At 47.0% G+C, this 23,089-nt stretch overlaps 1 protein-coding gene across 1 annotated transcript in view; it reads left to right on the plus strand.

Moving 5' to 3' along the window:
- Positions 1–23,089, plus strand: part of BIN2 (bridging integrator 2) — a 36,471-nt gene that overhangs the window by 759 nt on the left and 12,623 nt on the right. Inside the window, exons 2-8 of the mRNA XM_048487489.1 lie at positions 651–705; positions 5,574–5,668; positions 7,008–7,103; positions 9,805–9,912; positions 12,878–12,963; positions 14,851–14,926; positions 18,321–18,403. Of these exons, the coding sequence (XP_048343446.1) occupies positions 5,576–5,668; positions 7,008–7,103; positions 9,805–9,912; positions 12,878–12,963; positions 14,851–14,926; positions 18,321–18,403 (542 nt within the window). The 5' untranslated portion in view covers positions 651–705; positions 5,574–5,575. The remainder of the gene's footprint in view (positions 1–650; positions 706–5,573; positions 5,669–7,007; positions 7,104–9,804; positions 9,913–12,877; positions 12,964–14,850; positions 14,927–18,320; positions 18,404–23,089) is intronic.

Genomic DNA, 23,089 nt, shown 5'->3' on the forward strand with positions numbered 1-23,089 from the left:
TCTGCGTGTGCGGAATGAGCCTTAGAGATTTTAATGTTATTTTATTACCGGGGACGTGGGCTCCCTCTCCTATATTTTTACCAGGATATACATCCTTTTGTCTTCCAGCCTTTAGATTGGATGCTGAAGGGAGATGCTAAGCGGGTCTTGCCATCTTTGTTGATCATAATTTGGGTTTCACCTTATTTGCCCTTCCAGCCTGCTACAATCTGGCCTGGCTGTTTTTCTGAGAGGGTCCCACTCCCAGTCTAATCTAATTTTAGTTAATATTTATTTACCTCCTAACAGAGAATAAGCAGAAGTATTTAAAGTGTTTCTTGAAATATAAGGGGGGAGAGATGAGGCTTGAATACATCCTCCTGAAGTTATATGAGGTACAGATTTCTGGAGATGGAGGAGGAAATTACTCATGGTTTTGGAGAGTTTCTGAAAGATCAGGAAGACGTTGAATGAAGCGGAGTCTTTAACAGAGATGTTGTGAGGCCACCATATGGCTTTCCCCTGTAGGTGCCATGCCTGAGACCAAGCCCAGACACTTTTTGTCCCCTGCTCATTTGGAATGTCCAATGGGCATAGCATGCAGAAAGCGACATCTGGCTGACAACATCTCATGCAAGTATTTTCTGCCTTTCCTCCTCCTGTTTCTCCAGACAGAAGGCCAGAAACTCTACAAGAACCTGAAGGTTTTCCTCGGTGCTGTGAAAGGTATAAAGAACTGAGATAATAGAGCTGTTGCCGCTTTTTCAGATGAGGAGAATTGCTCTTGACTTCTAAGACAGTTTCCACAGTGTGCAATTGTGTGTCCCATATGGTTGCCCGCTCCAGGTTGGGAAATTCCTGGCGATTCGGAGGTGGAGCCTGAGGTAGGTGTGGTTTGGGGAGGGGAAGGACCTCAGTGGATTATAATATCATGGGCCATTTCCGCACGGCCAAAAAACAGTGCCCTAGGGATGGAAAAAACACCATCCCTGGGGTGCTGTTTGCACAGGAGGCGCTGCTGCATTGCAGCAGTGCTGTCCTTGCCCCCTCAAGCAGCGCAAAGACGGTGCTTTTAAACCTCGCTCGGGGAGCGAGGTTTTTGGAATACGCCGGCTTCCACCCGTTGCCGAGCAAATGGCAGCAGGTGGAAGCCGGCGTATGCCCTGAGCCGCTCCCAAACAGCTTCCTACCTTCTCCCTGGCTTCCATCGCTCTGAGGAGGCCAGGGGACACGCCTCCTGGCCTCCGCTGCAGCCGTTGCTCTGGCCGTGGGGGCCTGTCCCCTGGCCTCCTCAGAGCGACAGAAGCCAGGGAAAAGGTAGGAAGCTGTTTGGGGGGCTGCGCGGCTGTGCAGAGCCTGCTCCGTCAGCTGCGCAGCCTGTGGGGCTGTTCGTGCAAACGGCCCCAGGGCTTGCATCAGCGTGAATCATGCTGATGCAGTCCTGCAAATCTGGGTGTGTGGAAACAGGCACTGACTCACCCACCAAAGCAGCTGTTTCCTTCAGGGGAAGAAGAAGAAGAAGAGTTTGGATTTATATCCCCCCTTTCTCTCAAAGGGGCTGACAATCTCCTTGCCCTTCCCCCCTCACAACAAACACCCTGTGAGGTAGGTGGGGCTGAGAGAGCTCCGAGAAGCTGTGACTAGCCCAAGGTCACCCAGCTGGCGTGTGTGGGAGTGCCCAGGCTAATCTGAATTCCCCAGATAAGCCTCCACAGCTCAGGCGGCAGAGCCGGGAATCAAACCTGGTTCCTCCAGATTAGATACACGAGCTCTTAACCTCCTACGCCACTGCTGCTCCTGGTCACAGTAGTCTGGTCACAGTAGTCTGGAGACAACCTGGAGCGTGGCAACCTTATTTTCCGTTGTGTCTTGCAGTGCCGCTTGCCTGACAGTGCAATCTTCTGCAGCAGCGTTTCCCAAACTTTTTTTTCCCCATGGCCCAGTTATTTTAATACCTCTCCTCCGTGACCCACTAAAAATTTTATGGCCTATTTATTAGTAAAATAAAACAAATTTGAAAGTCACCCCGCCACGCTTCTGCTCGGGCTGACTCGGCAGGGGCAAGCCCATGCCGGGCTTCGTTTGCACGTGGTGGCGTCAAGGAGGCTCCCCGGGGTGCTGCTTCCACCCCCACCTCCCTCCCAGCACCAGCATCTGCCATGAGTTGCGGCTCCATCCCTGGCCCCTTTCTGGGTGATCAACTGACCGGGGAGGAGCCCCAAAGCTGCTGTATCATCCTGGCTGGTCCAGCTCCAGGTGGGTGGTGCCCTCCGAGCAGAAGCGTACCAGGGGCAAATGGCGCCCGGAGACAAATTGTCTCCAGGACGCCCCCCAGGCTCTGCCCCCCACCACCCTAGTTCCACCCCTGATGCCCCCAGGCTCCACCCCCACTGCCCTCAACCCTGCCCATGTCACCATGGACATGGGCAAGGTCTAGGGTTCCCACCTCCCCCCCAGACTCTCCCTGGCAGTCTCTTATGAAGAGAGGGGGGAGTCCAGGGTGGGTTTGAGGGTGCTCGTTGTTTTTTGCGTGCCTCGGATGGGGTCGGGGCACGCGAAAACAATGAGACAGCAGGACTTCCTGGTCACATGGGGGGCCGATTTTGCACCCCCCATGTGACCAGAAGAGTGGCGCCCGGGGACAAGGGGTACCCCTTGTCCCTAGGCAGATACGCCACTGCCTCCGAGCAAGGACGGGGGGGGAGGGGTTGGGTGGTCGGCCCCAGCCCCAGACATTAGGTGACCCAGCATTTTGCTTTCTTGACCCGGTACCAGGTCACGACCCACCATTTGAGAAACGCTGCTCTGCAGAATTATAGCCTTCTAAGTTCATTTAAAGTGAATGGGCTAAGAAGGGAGTCGTTCTGTCTAGGACTGCAGTGTCACTCTTGCACTTGCCCGTGTCCAGCCCGCTTCTCGTCTTGTCCTGCCGTGCTTATTTGTCCCCTGCTTCTCACATCACTTGCTCTGTCCTTCCCACCTGTCTTGTGGACTTTACAGCAGCCTGCCTCTTTTGACACAGTTGTGAGAAGCTCTCAACAATACAGGCTCAAAGGTATCCTGCTCTTAGAGTTATCAACTCTGGGTTGGGAAATCCCTGGAGATTTGGGTGGGGGAGCTGGGGAAGGGCGGAGTTTGAGAACGGAGGGACCTCAGCAGGGTACAGTACCATGGCATCCACCCTCCAAAGCAGCCATTTTCTCCAAGAGAACGTAAGAACATAAGAACAAGCCAGCTGGATCAGACCAGAGTCCATCTAGTCCAGCTCTCTGCTACTCGCAGTGGCCCACCAGGTGCCTTTGGGAGACTCCACCTGCAGGAGGTGAAAGCAATGGCCTTCTGCGGCTGCTGCTCCCGAGCACCTGGTCTGCTCAGGCATTTGCAATCTGAGATCAAGGCAGATCAAGATTGGTAGCCAGAGATCGACTGCTCCTCCATAAATCTGTCCAAGCCCCTTTTAAAGCTATCCAGGTTAGTGGCCATCACCACCTCCTGTGGCAGCATATTCCAAACACCAATCCTGCGTTGTGTGAAGAAGTGTTTCCTTTTATTAGTCCTAATTCTTCCCCCCAGCATTTTCAATGAATGCCCCCTGGTTCTAGTATTGTGAGAAAGAGAGAAAAATTTCTCTCTGTCAACATTTTCTACCCCATGCATAATTTTGTAGACTTCAATCATATCCCCCCTCAGCCGTCTCCTCTCCAAACTAAAGAGTCCCAAACGCTGCAGCCTCTCCTCATAGGGAAGGTGCTCCAGTCCCTCAATCATCCTCGTTGCCCTTCTCTGCACTTTTTCTATCTCCTCAATATCCTTTTTGAGATGCGGCGACCAGAACTGGACACCACAGTACTCAAAGATCGCTTGGTGCGCACCCCGCATGACTATATAAGGGCATGACAATCCTTGCAGTTTTATTATCAATTCCTTTCCTAATTATCCAGTTTTATTCTCAATTCCTTTCCTAATTATAGGAGAACTGGTATCTGTTGTCTGGAGATCAGTCGTAATAGCAGGAGTTCTCCGGACTGGGGGTTCGTAATCCGTAATCCTGCTGTTCCAATATTACTAGGAACTGATCTTGCAAAAAGCCTAAAGACTTAAAGGTCGATTCTCCACTTCAAAAATGGAAGTCGATACAAATCTGCTTCCTACCGCCTTCCCCTTGTTTTCTGTTTTGTTTTAACTGTGTGGCCCATTGTAGTGGGGGCCTTTTGGGTTCCCTGGGAGGGTTTGGTGTTAGTTCTCGGATGCTGGTTGCATTGTTGTTTGCTGGTTCTAGTAATAAGACAGCGCTTATATTATATTTGTATTGGTTTTAACTTTTGCCCTGTCTGTATATGTTCATTTTGTACACCGCCCTGAGCCCTTTGGGGGAGGGTGGTATATATTTATTTTATTTATTTATTTCATTCCATTTTTAAACCGCCCTCCCCCGGAGGGCTCAGGGCGGTGTACATCAACATCAAATAAATACAAATATAAAAACAATCTATAACAATATTAAATTCATAGAATTTAAACAATTTAAAATTTGCAGATGGCGACTTATCCCATATAAATCCAATAATAAATTTTAAAAAAACTGGTTTGGTTAGATTCAGGACCTTTTGAACATGGTTTCATGGTCCCCACTGTAGCTTCTGCCTTCTTGTTCCCAGAAACACAGCAGCCTAGCAGGAGTCCCCACTGTCGGCGGATCAAATGTGCAATCCACTCAGGGGCTATCCTGATTGGCTGCAGCATTGTGCTGGGGCGGGAATTTTTTAAATTTTCAAACTGACGGATCCATGTCTCCACAAGCATGCGCAGAACGACTCTATGTGGAGACGAAGAAACGGGCCATTAAAGCAAAGCCCTGTTTCTGTGCATCTCCATGTACTCGGATCCATGTGGATACAACGTGTAGCACAGCTTTGTATTGCCTTCTACTCAGTCAATCAGTCAAAACCGGCCTCATGTAGCTTCGTATCCACGTGGATCTCCAGTCCACAAAAATAAAAAAAGGGCTGCACGCGCATCGCGCACAGCCCACTGTGTCCTGATTGGATGGGAGGCTCCACGTCACTCGCAAGGGCGGGTACTTCAAATCTGGATTCACCCCCCCAACTTCCCCACCACTTCCTTCCAGGTTCTAAAATAACGCATGCTGAGGGGCGGGGGGAGCACCACAAATGGGGTGAATGCGCGTTCGGCGCTGGTGTAGTGGGGAGTTCTGCTGGAAACCTGGATATTTGGAGTGACGAGCACTCATCTAATCGTGAGTGGGGAATCGACCAAAGATAGCCAGCAACTCATATCATACATATATAAAATGAGCTTTGGGAACTGCTAGTACAATTCTGTGCAGAATTACACTAGCTGTAAGCTCACTGAATTCAGTGGACTGAAGCTGGAGTAAATTTGCCCTTCCTTATTTGTTTATGCAAAATATTTATATCCTGCTTTTCTCCTGATCAATGGGAATACCTAAGATTGCGTTGTCAGAGACCAAAGATTTCAGGTAACTCCAACCATGGACTCAGTGGGTGGACTGTCTTGTTCAGGGCCGATGTCTGACAGGTGGTATCAGTTTGGCTGTGTTGCCTTTCTCGCAGTGATGCATGACAGTTCCAAGAAAGTGGCTGAGACCCTGCAAGAAATTTACAGTGCTGAGTGGGATGGGTTTGAAGACTTGAAAGCCATAGCACAGGTGAGTCTTCCAAACGTCTGTTATACGACTGACCGAATAGTTATCTCATACTTAGCGTGACAGACCTCTGAAAATGCCAGCCACAGCTGCAGACAAAGTGTTAGGAGCAAAAGTTACAAGACCATGGCAACCCAGCCTGGAAAGCCCACAGCAGCCCATTGATTCCAGCTGTGAAAGCCTTTGACAATGTAAATTGTACAGCACTTCGTAGACAGTGCTATGAGAAACATTTTTGCCTTCTTACTCCAAATGGGGGGAAGCCATCCCGTGAAATCATGAAATCTGATTCCCTGAAGGGCTTCCAAGCTCATATGCTTTACCATTATACTATAACAAATTGTAAAAGTTTAGTGTCACTGCACTACCTTGACAAAAACCAGGAGATTTTGGGGGTAGTGATGTCACTTCCAGGTGATATTCTAGGTATTTCCCCTAATCTCTGTGGTAAAGACCACAGAGAAATGGCAAATTTACTAGGGCATCACTATGGAGGTAATTTGGGGGCATTTGTTTTCTCCCACTCTTCAATGGGAGATTGGGGATTGGAGATTTCATTGCAGGCAGGCAAATAGCAAACTTATAAGAGCTTGACTTCTTTTAGTTGACCCAAATGCTCATTACTCTTGCAAATATTCTGGACAATCACACATTAGAGACTTAAACTGATCTAGCAATCATTCTCTCTTCCCTGGCAATTTTACCTCTTTGAAAGCAGATCTAAATATCTCTTATGGAGATATTTTAACTTCTTCACACTACAACTTCCGGGATTCAGAGGTGGGGGGAAGGAAACCATGTTGCTTAAAGTGATAAAACCTAAAGTACGTTTGTAATGTAGCCAAAGCCTCAATGGCTACTTGGTTTAGTTCGTCTCCGTTTATTTACAGGTGCTCAAGTCTTCAGTTAATGTCATAGTCCTTGAGTGAGAAAACTCATAGATCTGAACAAACCCTTACTACTTCTTATGAAAAAAAAGCAAAAAGTAAAGCAGCGGTCGAGCCTGTACAGTACGTTCACTTGACTCATTAGTTTTGAAGAATATAAAACATTGCCTCACAAAATATATTTATATCATAATAGAATGTATACTCAACAAACCCATTAGTATGACGCCAGTAATGGACAACAAGAAATTCCAAGAAAAGCCACTGGGAAGTATAAACAAAAAAAATCAAACCACTCTTGTTTATCTTTAGCCTGTAGGGATGACAAACCCTTGAGAATGGCTCTGTAAATCCTTAAGTTTCAGTTTGTTGAGGGGTGATCTCATATAGTTAGAAGCTGGAGAATATGTTTAACAACAGTTTTTTCTTAAGTCTACATGTATTTTTACCTTCAGAGCAATGACCTTCTGTGGGAAGATTATGAGGAGAAGTTGGCAGACCAGGCGGTCAGAACCATGGAGAACTACTTGACTCAGTTCAATGAAATTAAGGTGTATATTTCATGGTTGGTTACGCCAAATACGTTATCTAGCACAGACATAGCACATTTTGAAAAATGATTCCAGCATTCATAGTTTTTACTTGGAATTCGCCGCCTCCTGATCTTCATGCAATCCCTTTTAAAGCTCACTTGGAAATTCTTCACTTTATTCTAGCCTTCCTTCTGTATATGATCTGTGCATTTATGAGCTTTCTTTTCTTCTTCTTTCTTTCTTTTTCTTTCTTTGGATCTAAACAAGATTTTGGAGTTTTTTGGAGATGATTGTAGGAAACAAATGGGAAGATAAGTAAATAAATCTATGTATCTCTTTTCTAGACCATCTAATCAAAGCAGTTTAGAAAGTCATATCAAAACACAAAATGAGCCAACCTCCCTCCTGCTATATAGACACTAATATCCCAGTATATCCAAATATCATTTTCTAACTAACCTCTGCCAGGAACAGGTAGCTAGGCATTAGGAATGTAGAGGGAGGGTTAGGTTAGTTAACTCCTTTTGTGTATATTGTTGAGAATTGTATTGTATTTAGGATAGCAGCTGTTATTAAGATAGTAAAGTTTGTTAGAGTCAGTTAATTGCTGCTACTACTGTAAGGGTTACTGTTAGGTTTAATATGTCTAGAAGTTTAATCATGCTTAGAAGTTTGTATATAGTCGCTATCTAAGATGCAATGTTTAACTGATGTCACATTTTATTGCTTATCCATTGATGTATTGTTTTCTTTCTTATATATTGCTATTGATGTTAGTTGTTTTATTTATTGTTGCTCATAATGCTGTTTTATAATATGTTATTGTTGTTGCTGCTTGATATTTGATTGTTGCTGCTATGTTTTTGATGCTGTATTTTGTTGTATCCTGATGACTGATGTTTTGATCTTTGAATTATTGTTTATTGCTGTTTCTACTTGATATTATGATTACTGCTGTTGTAATGTTTATTGACGTTATGTCATGTTTTTGTACACGGCCCTGAGCCTTTTTGGGGGGAGGGCGGTATATAAGTTAAATTACCAATACCCATACCAACTTTAAAAATACAGTTAAATTTAATATAGTAAAATATAATTGAGGAAAGTTGAGGCAAAGAATAATTCTTGCTATCATTATTTAGACGACATCTGAAACTTAAAAGGAGTTAAAGGAGATAAACATGGGGATCATGTTATTCTAAGGTGACCAGATGGTCACCTTTGTTATCCGGGTGAGGTGATGGCCCGTCTTGTAGCACAACCGCATTAATACCGGCTTCTGAAGAGACTCAGCCGGTTTGCCACCCTGTGACAGAGCGGCAAACAGCGAGCCCCAGAAGCCTGTGCGCTCCTGTGGCCGGGCGCACAGGAGGCTGCCGCACTGCCTTGCGCCCCCAAGGCAGTGCAGCAGCAGCCTCCCCAATTGGGACAATTTGTAGAACCCGCGGGATGTGGGACAAATTGTCCAAAGGCGGGCCGGTCCCGCGAAAAGCGAGACGGCTGGTCAGCCTATGTTATTCTCACAACAACCCTTAGAATGACTTGCTCAGGGCAATCCAGTGAGTGCCCTTGCTGAGTGAGGATTCGAAACAAAGTCTCCATGGTTTAGTTCTAACTATCCAGCCTTCATCAGCATCATTAATTATTTGAGAGGGCCAATAAAATATTCCGGGGTATGTAAACAAACAAAAATCCACTGGCCTATGGTTGCTACTAGACCTAACCTTTTGATATCAGTTTGATCTGTAGCCATTATCAGGTGTTGTTATATCATTCTTTGCTATGTAATGCTTTAGTTTCCCTTTTCTACATATTAAACCACATTTCGGAGCATGATAGAAAAGTGCAAAACATGTTGCTGAATCGTAAGGTTAGATCAGTGATGGTGAATCTTTTCGAGACCGAGTGCCCAAATTGCAACGCAAGACCCACTTAATTATCGCAAAGTGCCAACACAGCAATTGAACCAGAATACTGAGGTTTTATTTAAGAAAAAATGGTTGGCTCCGAGGTGCGTGTTACTCAGGAGTAAGCTTGGTGAAGCAACCATGCAACTCTTCGAATGGGTGAATCACGACCCTAGGAGGGTTTACTCAGAAGCAAACCCCATTGCCAGCAACCGAGCTTACTCCCAGGTAGAGGATCGTGCCCAGGCTAGCCTAGATGTGTGTTTGGGGAGGTGATTTTCCGCCCCCCCCCCCCCCCCACATGGTGAGCTCTGGGCTCGCGTGCCCACAGAGAGGGCTCTGAGTGCCACCTCTGGCACTCATGCCATAGGTTTGCCACCATTGGGTTAGATGGTCTCTGCTTACTAAACAGATTTCAAGTTGCGCTAAAGGCTATAGAGGCAAATTAGCAAAAACAGGACATGGGGAGGCGACTTCCCTTTGAAAATATAAAAGCCAGGCAAAAGTCAAATCTCCCTCAAGCATCAATCGGGACAAACATCCCTTGTAGATGGAAAGCTTGCCCTGGTTCTAATAAAAGGTACTACGGCTTCTGTTTGTGAATTTCAGAGGTGCCATTCAGGGAGGACAGAGAAGGGAAGACTCGCTTCAGTTAGAACAAATGCTTTTTGAAATATGCATATTTAAGGGAAAACCTAACACACAGGTCCCCTCCCTCTGCCCCAATAGAACCGGGGCCTTGAAAGGTCTTGCAAAAAAGAGGCCATCATGCTTAGTAAAGCTCTCCTTCTGTGCTTTCTATTTCTGTGCAGGAACGAATTGCTAAGAGAGGACGGAAACTGGTGGATTATGATGGCAGCAGGCATCACTTGGAAGCTTTGCAGAGTGCCAAAAAGAAAGACGAAGCGAAAATTGCAAAAGTATAAAGACTACAGAACGGTTTTCTTTCAACTAGGAATTTCCTTCCCCCTCACATGCCTGATTATTCCCGGATTCTAGCTGACAGTCTGTGCCTCCACATGATCAGCAAATATAGCGACAACTGTCCTACAGAACACAAAACACAGAGTATAATAAGAAAGGTCCTTATCACCATTTTGAAGGGGAAATTTCCGAGATCCGACAGGGCTTCTTTTTCCAGAATTGGGGGTGGGGGGAGGCTGCTTGAAGCCTGATTACCTTTAGGCTATCTAGCACAGGCAATTTGTAAGACAGGCTAAAGGGGACTGAGAGGACTGGAACACATTATAAGCAAATTCAACAGGAAAAGAGGGGCTGCAGGACACCTGCTTCTTTTATTTCTGGCCTCCAAGACTGAGAAAAAGAGGATAAGGTGTATCGGGGGGAAATGGCGCCTGGAGACAACTCCTTCTCTGGGCATCCCCTACCCCAGTGATGGCGAACCTTTTCGAGACCGAGGGCCCAAATTGCAACCCAAAACCCACTTATTTATCGCAAAGTGCCAACACGGGTATTTAACCTGAATACTGAGGTTTTAGTTTAGAAAAAACGGTTGGCTCCGAGGTGTGCATTACTCAGGAGTAAGCTTGGTGGTAGTCGGCTTTGCTTTGAAGCAATCGCGCAACTCTTCCAAAACCTGGGAGGGTTTACTCAGAAGCAAGCCCCATTACCAGCAACCGAGCTTACTCCCAGGTAAAGGATCACACTTTAGTTCTATGCATGAAAATCAGTGGGGTTTAACAGCGCTTAACAGGGTTACCTACACTGCTTCCCCAAAACTAGGTATTAGGTTTAATCCTAATAATGGAGCCCAAAATAATCTGTTTGCATGTGCCCACAGAGAGGGCTTCAAGTGCCACCTCTGGCACCCGTGCCATAGGTTCGCCACCACTGCCCTACCCCCACGCCCCCCACACTCAGGGATGGGGCTCAGGGCATGCTCCCCCAGAGCCCCGCCCCCCGGCCTCCATGCAGGCCAGCTTTCAAAAGCCCCCTTTTGGGCAAGCTGCCAGCCATGGAGGTTATGCCCCCGAGCCCCACTCCCCGGCCTCCATGCAGGGCAGCTTGCTCAAAAGGGGGCTTTTGAAAGCTGACCTGCACGGAGGCCAGAGGGTGGGGATGGGGCTTGGGGGCGTTCGGCTGGGGTGCACACCATTTGGTCACGTGGAGGGGCACCTGGCGCTCCCCCCCACGTGACCAAAAGGCATGTCCCTGGGGACATGGGTGACCTCATGTCCCTATAGGCTATACGCCTCTGGGATAAGAGACAAGCAGCTCTTTTCAGGAAGAGAAGGTAGTTTCTGATTTTCTGGTTATCCGGGTGAGCTTAGGAAAAATAGTGTCCCCCAACACACTGAGAAAGCAAGAGATCACCATCCATCTGTCTCCCTCTGATGCTTATGCTTGTTCTATCTTTCCTTGGGCTCATTTTCCCCCTAGTTGGGAACCGAAGAAGCCAGGACAACCAGCATCTAAAGGAGAAGAGATGAGCTAAGGCCCCTTCCGCACATGCAGAATAATGCACTTTCAAGCCACTTTCACAATTGTTTGCAAGTGGATTTTGCTACGCACAGTTGCAAAGTGCATCGAAAGTGGATTGAAAGTGCATTATTCTGCATGTGCAGAAGGGGCCAAAGTGTTGCTCAGATAATGAACAAGGAATAGTGGAGCTGGGGAAGGCAGGGATGGAAGGCCCTTACTCCAGAGACTACCTAGACGTTGCAAACTACATGAGTTCACCAGTGCGACTATACCATTGCTGCTAGTTCCCAGTGGGGGAAGGAGGAATTCCCCACCCACCCACACCCAGTGGTGGGATTCAGCAGGTTCGCACCACTTCGGCAGAACCGGTTGTTAAAATGGTGTTTGTAAACAACCAGTTGTTAAATTATTTGAATCCCACCACTGCCCACACTCTACACCCCTGTTCTTGGCAGATGAAACAGCCCAGGGGCCATGTTGGTGCTAGAAGTGTTACTTTTCCTTGTGTGTTCTGGCTCCCCAGAGAGAAAATTGCTTCCCTCCGCCAGTGACCTCTGGGCTGTTTCAGCTCAGAGGGAGAAGGCAGCAATTCCTCCTTCTCCCATGCTGCGATCCCAGTCTGAATTGGGCCCTGAATTACTCACAAGGTGCCACTGGGAAATGGCACCAACAATATAGCCACCAACCCCCACGGTGCACTTGTGCAGTTTGTAACATCTACCCTGTTTCCCCGAATATAAGACATCTCCTAAAAATAAGACATAGTAGAGGTTTTGCTGAAGTGCGAAATATAAGGCATCCCCCGAAAGTAAGACGTAGCAAAGTTTTTGTTTGGAAGCATGCCCGACGAACAGAACACAGTAAAATAAGACATCCCCTGAAAATAAGACATAGCGCATCTTTGGGAGCAAAAATTAATATAAGACACTGTCTTATATTCGGGAAAACACGGTAGATAGGCTCTGGACATTCACTGTAAGATGTCAACAAAATTGTTGAAGTACTCATGCAGGTACTTCTGCACGATTGGGAACCCTGCGCAAAGATGCCTGGGTGTATACACAAAAACTCTGCATCTTTGCAAACATGGATGATATCTGATTAGAACTTTCAGAGCAGCAACAGATGAAGAAATGCATCAGGCTTTCTCTCCAGCTTCCTCCTCTTGAGTCCAGGGGATCCTTCAAAACTCTCAAGCTGGACTTACACGTCTCTAGGGCGTATGCAGGAAATAACTGAGCTCTGTATTCAGAATCTTTTAACTTAGGCTCATTCCGCACACGCAAAATAATGCACTTTCAAGCTGCTTTCACAACTGTTTTTGCCATTCTGCACAGCTTCAAAGAGCCCTGAAAGCAGCTTGAAAGTGCATTATTCTGCGTGTGCGGAATGAGCCTTAGCCACATTGTTAATGCTCACCTAATTTCTCTTGGGGTCCTGCAGGCTGAAGAAGATTTCTACAAAGCTCAAGCTGTATTTGAGGAGCTCAACAAAGAACTCAGAGAAGATTTGCCTGTTCTTTACAACAGGTAACACTGGCTAGCTAGCGAGCCCAGCCTGGGAGTTATGAACTTAGGCCAGAAGATATAACTGAGGGTATAAAAACATAGCAATGTGAAGAGTTCAAATGCAGTTTTAAATCCTGTCAAAATCAAGATAGAACAGCTAGTGGGAAACTGATGTTTGGTGTCCACAAGGTGGCAGCAAACTCCAGAGAATGGAATGATGGCCCTGGTTTAGGTAAGTAGGTAGTCTCCTGTGCAAGTAACCAGGTCATTACTGACCCATGGAGTGATGTCACATCATCATGTTTACTAGGTAGATTTATTTGGGGGGCAGTTTGCCATTGAATTCCCCCAATCTTTTAATACTTGAACTCCAGCAAGCTGGGTACTCATTATACAGACCTCAGAAGGATGGAAGGCTGAGTCAACCTTGAACCAGCTACATAAACCTGACTTCTGTCAGGATTGAACTCAGGTGGTGAGCAAAGCTTGGACTGCAGTACTGCAGCTTACAGCTCTGCTATACCGAGTCACCAGATATGGGGTTGCTGTTAAGAGGGGGGGGGGCTTGCATCCTGTTCCTCTTCTTTTTCCTCATCGCATTAAGTTCTTGGAGCACAGGACATGATTGCAGTGCCCATCTTGAGTTCCACCCTGTGTCTCCCTGTGTCTCTAGGAGCAGCAGTGGCGTAGGAGGTTAAGAGCTCGTGTGTCTAATCTGGAGGAACCGGGTTTGATTCCCAGCTCCGCCGTCTGAGCTGTGGAGGCTTATCTGGGGAACTCAGATTAGCCTGTGCACTACCTCCCTACAGAAATACCAAGATGGTGCACTTCAATGCACTTTAGTGTTGTTCATGTAATACTAACATTCTTTGAATGATGCAATGGAGAATGCCACAGAAATGTTCGGTTCGTTGGTTTTTTAAAGGACGTTCTTGAGATGATTTGAGTGGCCACCAGGGTTGCACTGCAGAGGACAGGGGAAATAGTTAAAATTAGATCCCTTTAATGAGACTGAGGATTCATCTGGCAGCACTGCACAACCAAAGAAAGCAATCATATCAGCCAACAGAAGGCAGATTAGCAGGTCTCACAATACTAGAACCAGGGGGCATCCATTGAAAATGCTGGGGGGAAGAATAAGGACTAATAAAAGGAAACACTTCTTCACGCAACGTGTGATTAGTGTTTGGAATACGGTATGCTGCCACAGGAGGTGGTGATGGCCACTAACCTGGATAGCTTTAAAAGGGGCTTGGACAGATTTATGGAGGAGACATCGATCTATGGCTACCAATCTTGATCCTCTTTGATCTCAGATTGCAAATGCCTTAGCATTGCCCCACAGGTGCTCGGGAGCAGCAGCAGCAGCAGCAGCAGAAGGCCATTGCTTTCACCTCCTGCATGTGAGCTCCCAATGGGGCCACTGCGAGTAGCAGAGTGCTGGACTAGATGGACTCTGGTCTGATCCAGCAGGCTCTTTCTTATGTTCTTATGCAGGTGTGATATCACTTTTGGCCTATTCCTTGAATTGTGGCACTTCCAGTTGCAGGTGGGGCAGGATGTATGTTTGAATCCTCTGCCATGTTCAAAAAAATAACCTCCTTCAGCAAGCAAGGAAAAACTTAGACAATCTTTTAGCCCTTTTTGGCACCCTAGTTTTCTCAAAGCAGACTCATGAGATGCATCTCATATTGGACTATACCACTTCAGATAGGGGATATCATACCAGCCTTTCCCCAGAACAGCTGTGTATTATGATGCTGCTGTATATCTAGATCAGGTCTTATGTAGACTCACCAGACTTGGTTTGTGCCTTCTATATAGTTAGGTTCTTCCTTATTGAATGGGCCAACTCACAACTTTTGGGAGTTGGGTTTGTTTCATTGTGTTCCATGTTATTTTCTCCAGTCGAATCGCATGCTATGTGACCATATTCCAGAATATTTCCAATTTGCGAGATATCTTCTACAAGGAAATGAGTAAGGTAAGCAAACAAATCGTTGTGGGCAACATCTTTTTTTAAAAAAAAAATTATTGTATCATTTGAATATTACATTTTATATTGATGCTTTTCTTCATTTGTTTTCAAACATTTCCCCTTTTTTACCCTCCCCCCTATATTTTTCATAGTTTTGTCAAACAAGCAGCAGTAAGTTCATTCTTTGTAGTCTTTTCTCCCATTTCTCTTCATTGACTCCAGCTTCTTTCATCCAGTCCTCGTATATGGTTCATATCTTCAAGATTTAGCTCTGTTTATCTTGCCACAGCTGATTCTTTGTTATTTTGTCGAAAATGTCCAGTGTCACTTGTTCCCAGATGTATTCCAACCATTTCTGGATTGTCCATTTTTTTCTTTTCTTTCCAGCCTAAGGCTATTGTTGCATGTGCTGCTTTGATCATTATTTTGTACATATAGCTATATTTTTATCTACCCTCCTATCCTCCATTACACCCATGAACATTAAATCATTATTTATCCCAATATTAATCTTCACCCGTTTCTCGATATATAACATCACAGTTGTCCAAAACCTTTTCACTTCTACACATTCCGTCCACATATGGCTATAATATGCCTCTTGATCTCCACAATGCCAGCATTTAGGGCTGAGGCCTTTAATCATATATGCTAGTTGTTTTGGTGTTCTATACCAGGGGTAGGGAACCTATAACACTCAAAGAGCCATTTGGACCCGTTTTCCACGGGAAAAGAAAACACTTGGAGCTGCAAACAATATATACAGATAACACTGTATATATTGGGTTTTTTAACCTTTTATTCCACTCATTCTGAGAAGCGCATGGATGCGTCCGCCCTGCTGGCTGCAGGGTGGGCAAGGATAGGGCCAGCAGCTCGGCCTCGCCGGCCGCCAGGAAAGCACCCGCCCCGCTCCAAGCGGGGGGGGGGGGGGGGCGAAGCGAGAGCCGTGGCGTGTTAGGCCAGACGGCGCTGGCAGTGTGGTGCACCAGGGCCTGCTGCTGCCTGCAGGGTGGGCAAGGATGAAGCCGGCGGCTCAGCCCTCGCCAACCCGCGGGGCAGCCCCCCCCCCCCTCTCAATGGGGAGGCTGAGAGGGGAAACCATAGCGTGGCCCAGTCGGCCGCCCAGCGGGCGGTTGGTGCGCCCTCGCCCCTGCTGCCTGCAGGGCGAGAAAGGATGAAGCTGGTGACTTCGGCCTCACTGGCCTTCGAGCGCCGGCTTCCTGCTTCAACGGGGCTGGTGAAAGAGGGGAAGCCCACGGTGCAGCTCCAGCCCGGCTGTGGGCAGTTGGTACACCTGCCCTGCTGCCTGCAGGGCGGGCAAGGACTCAGGCTGAAGGCAAACAGAGTGGAGCCGCGAGTGCTGTGGCAGAAGAGCCTCATGCGGTTCTCGAGCCGCAGGTTCCCTGCCCTTGTTCTATACCATTTCAATATCACTTTTCTTTCCAATTCCATGTATTTCTCAATCTTTATATTTTTCCAGCTGTATATTAAATTTTCAGTTTTCCCAGTATCTAGAGAACCTTCCTTCTCCGATTTTTGCTTCAATGTTCTTATCATAAAATCTTTGTCATCAACCATATACTTATATATCTGTCCCAAAATTTTCCCTTTACATTTTTCATAGAGTTCTAAACATTTAACCACTATACATTCTCCTCTTATTCGTGAAACCTTTATCCTTTCCCAAATGCCCCTCAAGACCAACCAGTTCTCATTACCTCCTAACTCTATAAAATTTTGTACAGTCATCATTTCTCCTCCTTCTCTTATCAAATTTGCAACAGTCTGAATCCCTTGTCTTTTCAATCTTTTTATCACTTTTTTTCCATCTTTTCCAGCCACACTTGCCAATGGTGCCACATCCAGAGTACCTGTGGGCAACATCTAAACCTAGGGTCTGCAACCTGCGGCTCTCCAATTGGCCATGGTGCCAGGGGCTGATGGGAAATATCGCCCATGAACATCTGGAGAGCCGCAGGTTGCAGACCCCAAACAGTTTGCAAAAGAATTCTGAGCTGTCTCCTCCACCCTCCCTATCCCTCTTTGTTTAGAATTTCCACTGGGATCTTTTCCCTTGATAACATTCTGATACATACACATCAGCTGGCACACTATATGAAAGTGTCTAGAAGTAAATGGCTACAGCCCAGGGCAAAGAGAGCCACTGTGGTATAGTGGTTAAGGGCAGCAGACTTGAATCGGGTGAATCGGGTTTGATTCCCCACTACTTCATATGAAGCCTGCTGGGTGACCTTAGGGCACAGGTGTCAAACTCGCTGCCCTCCAGATGTTATGGACTACAGTTCCCATCATCCCCTGCCAGCATCATGCTGGCAGGGGATGATGGGAACTGTAGTCCACAACATCTGGAGGGCCGCGAGTTTGACACCTATGCCTTAGGGTAATCACAGTTCTCTCAGAACTCTCTCAGTCCCACCTACCTCACAAGTTGTATGGGGAGGGGAAGGAGAGGCAATTGTAAGCTGCTTTGAGACTCCTTGCAGGTAGAGAAAAAGCAAGGTTTAAAAACCAACTCTTTTTCTTCTTCTAAATCAGTTCCTGCTATAAAGTAAAAGACTTGAACATACCTCTGTGTAATTATATGGTCTAGATTAACACAGAGCAGAATCTATTCCTTCCCTCCCACTCCATGAGCTGGGCATAGAAAAAAAGTAGAACCACTGGATGGCAGTCATACTTCCTCTGTGGGAGTAGTAAACAAGACCCAGTTATGCAGTGGTTAGACTAGGACAGGGGTGTCCAACTCTGGCGCCCCAGATGTTCATGGACTACGATTCCCATCAGTCCTTGCCAGCATGGCCAATTGGCATCCCAGAGGGACTGTTGGGAATCATAGTCCATGAACATCTGGGGTGTCAGAGTTGGAGACCCCTGGACTAGGATCTAGGAAACCCTAGCATGAATACCCACTCTCCCGTGAAATCTTTCAGTGTGACCTTGGGCCAATCACAATCAGCATAACAAATGAGTGCTTTAGTTCTCTGCTTTGTGGGCCTGACTAGGGTTGAGCATCTTTAAATGTCTTTAAAATGGCAGTGGTGGCAGCCACGAGGACACAGTTACATCTGGTTTGACCCTGAGCAAGCATCTGTGGCAGAGCAGGGAGGTGAACCTAAATCTTCCAGATCCTAGCCTTAACATTGCAACCACTGCACCAGACCGGTTCTCTCTTTCTCTTCATAAAAACGAATACAAGATGAATTAAAATGGGAATGGAGAGAAATCTCAAAAATGAGAGGATATCAAGCAGCTAAGAAACCCTTCCCCCGACATTTACACTGTTTGTGTGTGTGTGTGGGGGGGGGGGGGAAATAATGAAAAAATATTCTGGGATGCTGAGTCTGATGACTGCTTTTCCTAATCCTTCTGCTTCCAGCTGAACCACGACCTCTATGACTTGATGAGCAAACTGGAAAAACAACACTCCAATAAAGTCTTCATCATTAAAGGAGTATCCAGGTAAACAGTTTCCTCTTTTCTATGGGCATGTCGGAGTCGAAAGAAGCTGCCATAAACAACTCAGGCTTTCAAATCCCTCCTAGCCGGAGTTCAAACTGCTTTGGGTGGCAGTTAGGAGACTGGGAGCAGCAGTGGCGTAGGAGGTTAAGAGCATGTATATCTAATCTGGAGGAACCGGGTTTGATTCCCCGCTCTGCCGCCTGAGCTGTGGAGGCTTATCTGGGGAATCCAGATTAGCCTGAGCACTCCCACACACGCCAGCTGGGTGACCTTGGGCTAGTCACAGCTCTTCTGAGCTCTCTCAGCCCCACCTACCTCACAGGGTGTTTGTTGTGAGGGGGGAAGGGCAAGGAGATTGTAAGCCCCTTTGAGTCTCCTGCAGGAGAGAAAGGGGGATATAAATCCAAACTCCTCCTCCTCCTCCTCCTCCTCTTCTTCTTCTTCTTCTTCTTCTTCTTCTTCCTCCTCCTCCTCCTCCTACAGGCCTACTCGGAAGCTCCTTCCGCACATGCAGAATAATGCACTTTCAATCCACTTTCAGTGTACTTTGCAGCTGGATTTTACTATGCCGATTAGCAAAATCCACTTTCAAACAGTTGTGAAAGTGGATTGAAAGTGCATTATTCTGCATGTGTGGAAGGGGCCTCTTACTCAGCCCTATTCAAAAGGGCTTACTGTTTGGAAAACGCTCTAAGTAAATTAATGTCCCATTCACCTGTGGTTTGTTACCATTAATGTCATGAGTTGATCTTGACAATTGTCCACGCAGTTCTCAATATAATAATTAACTGTGGTCAAGTCGCAATCGATTTGTGGCGATTCCTCCCGTGGTTTTTCAAGGCAAGAGAAGAGGTTTGCTGTTTGTTGTTGCCTCCCTCTGCATAGCAACCTTGGTCTCTCTTGGTGGTCTCCTCAGTGGCGTAGCTAATGGGGGCGCAAGGGGGTGACTGCTCCCCTTAAGCACATTTTTGAAATGTGGCGCCTTTTCAAAATCACCCCTCTCCCCACTTCCAGCCCAAGTCCCACCCCCGGGGCCGGTCTCTCCAGGCTCTGGCCTGCACCACTATTTGATATGCGTCATGGCGCCACATTTCAAAAATGTGCTCAAGAGGAGTACATTTTAATGTGTTCGTTGCCCCTGACTTTAGAACCTGGCTACACCCCTACGTGCTAACCAGGACCAATCCTTCTTAGCTTCCCAGTTAGCGCTATTCAAGCTGCTAGTTCTCAAACAGAGAGGCATTAAGAGTCATAAGCAATATGTCAATTATTGATTTTTTTTAAAAGAAGCCTTCCAGTGATGTTGTGGGGAGAGGGCAGCCCTGGGAGGGGGGGCTGACGCAAGAAAAGCCTTTCCTCTGCCTGCACAGCTAAAAGCAATCTCTATTGGCTGTGAAAGGTTGTGCCAATAAGGGATTCTAATAATGTCGCTGTAACAATCAGTGCTGCATTAACCTAATAGCAAAAGTCGCACATGCTACAGTAACACATGCTACAGCATATGCTACAGGCCTTGCATGTTCAAGAGCCCTGCACTAAATGTTTGCAAGCTGTCTGGTGAAATCGGCATCTCAGCATATTCCCACGATCTGCCAACACTGTTGTTTACATGCTGGTGAGCTGCACGGCACATGTTGTTGAGTTCTGTATGTGTGCAGGCAATGTGTGCCCACTGTGTCACGTGCACAGATGTGGTCTCCTTTGTGCTGTCTCCCAACCCTCAGGCCGCTGCCACATGTGCTGTTACGTCACTGGAGTGGTGTCTGCGCCACTGCAGTGATTGTGTGACATAAACACAGTGGTGGGATTCAAAAATTTTAGTAACAGGTTCCGATGGTGGTGGGATTCAAACAGTGGAGTAGCGCCAATGGAGCTGGGCGGGGCACGATGTGGCGTGGCCAGGCATCCCGGGGTGGGGCATTCCTGGGCGGGGCTGTGGCAAGGACGCAGGGTGCGCATGCCCCAGGTGCAGTTTCCCTTCGCCCCACCTCTAGATTCAAATAGTGACTGTTTAAAGTATTAAAAAAGCAATATACCAAAAGGTAGTGTATTATTTCTTTTTTATATAACTATATTGATTGATTTTGAATAATAACATAAGTAAGGAGAGAAACCAAAAACTGTTTACAATTGTTAACATATTACAAACGTATCTCATTGTCTATCTCTCTCAACCCCCCAACTAAAACATCCTATATTGCCTCCCTCCTTCCCATATTTCCCTCCCTCCCTACTTTCTACTTCCCCTTCAGATTCCTATAACTACTTTATCTATTCCACTTGAAAGCAAACTAACAGAGGGAGAGATCCAAAATCCTTAATCTAAAAGCGTAGTTTAAACTCCTCTCATTCCAATATAAATTTCAAGGGGAAAAAAGAAAATGAAAAATCTTTACCTATAATATTTTCCCAACCTTTATACCAATGATCAAAAAGAATAGAATTACTATATACTGTATTATTTCATACAGTTCATACAGTTCATACACACATGGGGGGTGCCATGGGGGGCAGAGGGCCGCAGGCAGCCCTGGGGGGTGATTTTGCATCCCCCACTTGACGAGATTTGTTGTACCCAGGGACAGAGATTACCCCCTTGTCCCTAGTGGAGTTAATCATTAATAACCGGTTCTCTGAACTGAGAAAATTTTAGTAACCGGTTCTACCAAATAGGTGCGAATAGGCTGCATCCCACCTCTGCATAAGCACCTTTATAACATATGCTACAGGTCTAAGGTGACCAGATGGTCACCTTGTGAACCCGGGATGGGGTGGGAAATGGCAGCGCCCCAGAAGGCAGTGCGGCAAGCCTCCCAAAAATCGGGACAATGGAAAGAACCCGCGGGACGCGGGACGAAATTGTGCGAAGGCGGGACTGTCCTGCCAAAAGCGGGACAGCTGGTCAGCCTATACAGGTCCCACACTAGCTTCATCCAGCCCTGGTGGCAATCTGTCAATTAAGGAATGTCACTGTAGCAATCTGGGTTGAAAGCCCTCCAAGGGCTGTGTGTGCAGGGAGGGGGGAATTTCAGTCAGGGCCGTGGCTGATTCAAGGGAAATGGCATGGATTTGGGGAGGAGCGTCAAAACTGTGCATCTTCCCAGAATCACAGCATGCAAAAGTGCCTTGTCTGCAGTATTTCTCAACAATCATACCAAAGCAGGTATGGGAAAGATCACCGCAAGGCGGGAGGGGAAACTGGCTGGTACTTTTTGCTCCTAATGTTTCACCCGCATCTATGACTGGCAGGAAAACACATCTGATTGTGACATGCCATGTCAGCCATAGATATGGGTGAAACGTTAGAAGAAAAACTACCAGACCACGGCCACACAGCCCAGAAACCCCACCACAGCTAGTTGATTCCAGCTTCCAACAGTACACAGGAGGAGAAAGCTGGAACATGGGCAAATATTTATTTTATTTTTATTTGATTATTGGATTTATATGCCGCCCTCCCCTGAAGGGCTCAGGGCGGTGTACAGAATAAACATATACAGACAGGGCAAAAGTTAAAACCAATACAAATATAATATAAGCTCTGTCTCATTACTAAAACCAGTAAAATAACAATACAATCAGCATCTGAGAACTGGGAGCAGCAGTGGCGTAGGAGGTTAAGAGCTCGTGTATCTCATCTGAAGGAACCGGGTTTGATTCCCAGCTCTGCTGCCTGAACTGTGGAGGCTTATCTGGGGAATTCAGATTAGCCTGTACACTCCCACACACACCAGATGGGTGACCTTGGGCTAGTCACAGCTTCTCGGAGCTCTCTCAGCCCCACCTACCTCACAGGGTGTTTGTTGTGAGGGGGGAAGGGCAAGGAGATTGTCAGCCCCTTTGAGTCTCCTGCAGGAGAGAAAGGGGGGATATAAATCCAAACTCTTCCAAACTCTTCTTCTAAAACCAAACCCTCCCGGGGAACCCAAATGGGTCACATAGTTAAAACAAACAGAAAACAAGGGGAAGGGGGCAGGAGGCAGGGGGCACCCTCAGCAGCCGATCTCCCCAAAAGCCCAGCAGAACAGCTCAGTCTTACAGGCCCTGCAGAACTCACCTGCGCAGGGCCCGGACAGATGGAGGGAGGCTGTTCCACGAGGCATCATAGAAGGGCCAGGGACAACCAGCAAATTGGCCTCTGCTGAACACAGAGACCGAGCTGGGACATAGCAGCAGATTGTGGAGTGTTTTCCGATACCAGGACCATACCCTTACCAGCCACCGCTTTGGCCAATTGGCTGCGCGGTGGAATGATGGAATCTGTAGTTCCAACACTGGAGAGCCGCAGGTTCTGCACCCCCCGGGCTAGACGGGTCCCGGTTGCAATGGGCGTCCCCCCCAAGCCACGCAGTGCTCCTTAAAGGTTAGCACCAACACCTTGAAGATGACTCGGAACTCAACTGGGAGCCAATGCAGGCTACGCACTCAGGCAAAATATGATGATTACATCCATGTGGACACTCCTGGAAACAACGCTGTAGTGAGGGAGCTGATGCCTTGGAAAGAAGGGCTGTCAATAAAGACAGCCTGATGTGCTGCGGACATTCAAAGCATCTGAACTTTCATTTTCGTTACAGCTGAGTTGCCGCGACAGCAGGCCGAGCTTGAACCTAAGAGCTGGCCTGCTGGATGAGGCCAAAGTCTACCGACTCCAGTTTCCTGAAAGGCAGCTGCTTCTAGCAGGGT

The sequence above is a fragment of the Sphaerodactylus townsendi genome, linkage group LG03, assembly GCF_021028975.2.
Source record: "Sphaerodactylus townsendi isolate TG3544 linkage group LG03, MPM_Stown_v2.3, whole genome shotgun sequence".
Lineage (NCBI taxonomy): Eukaryota > Metazoa > Chordata > Lepidosauria > Squamata > Sphaerodactylidae > Sphaerodactylus > Sphaerodactylus townsendi.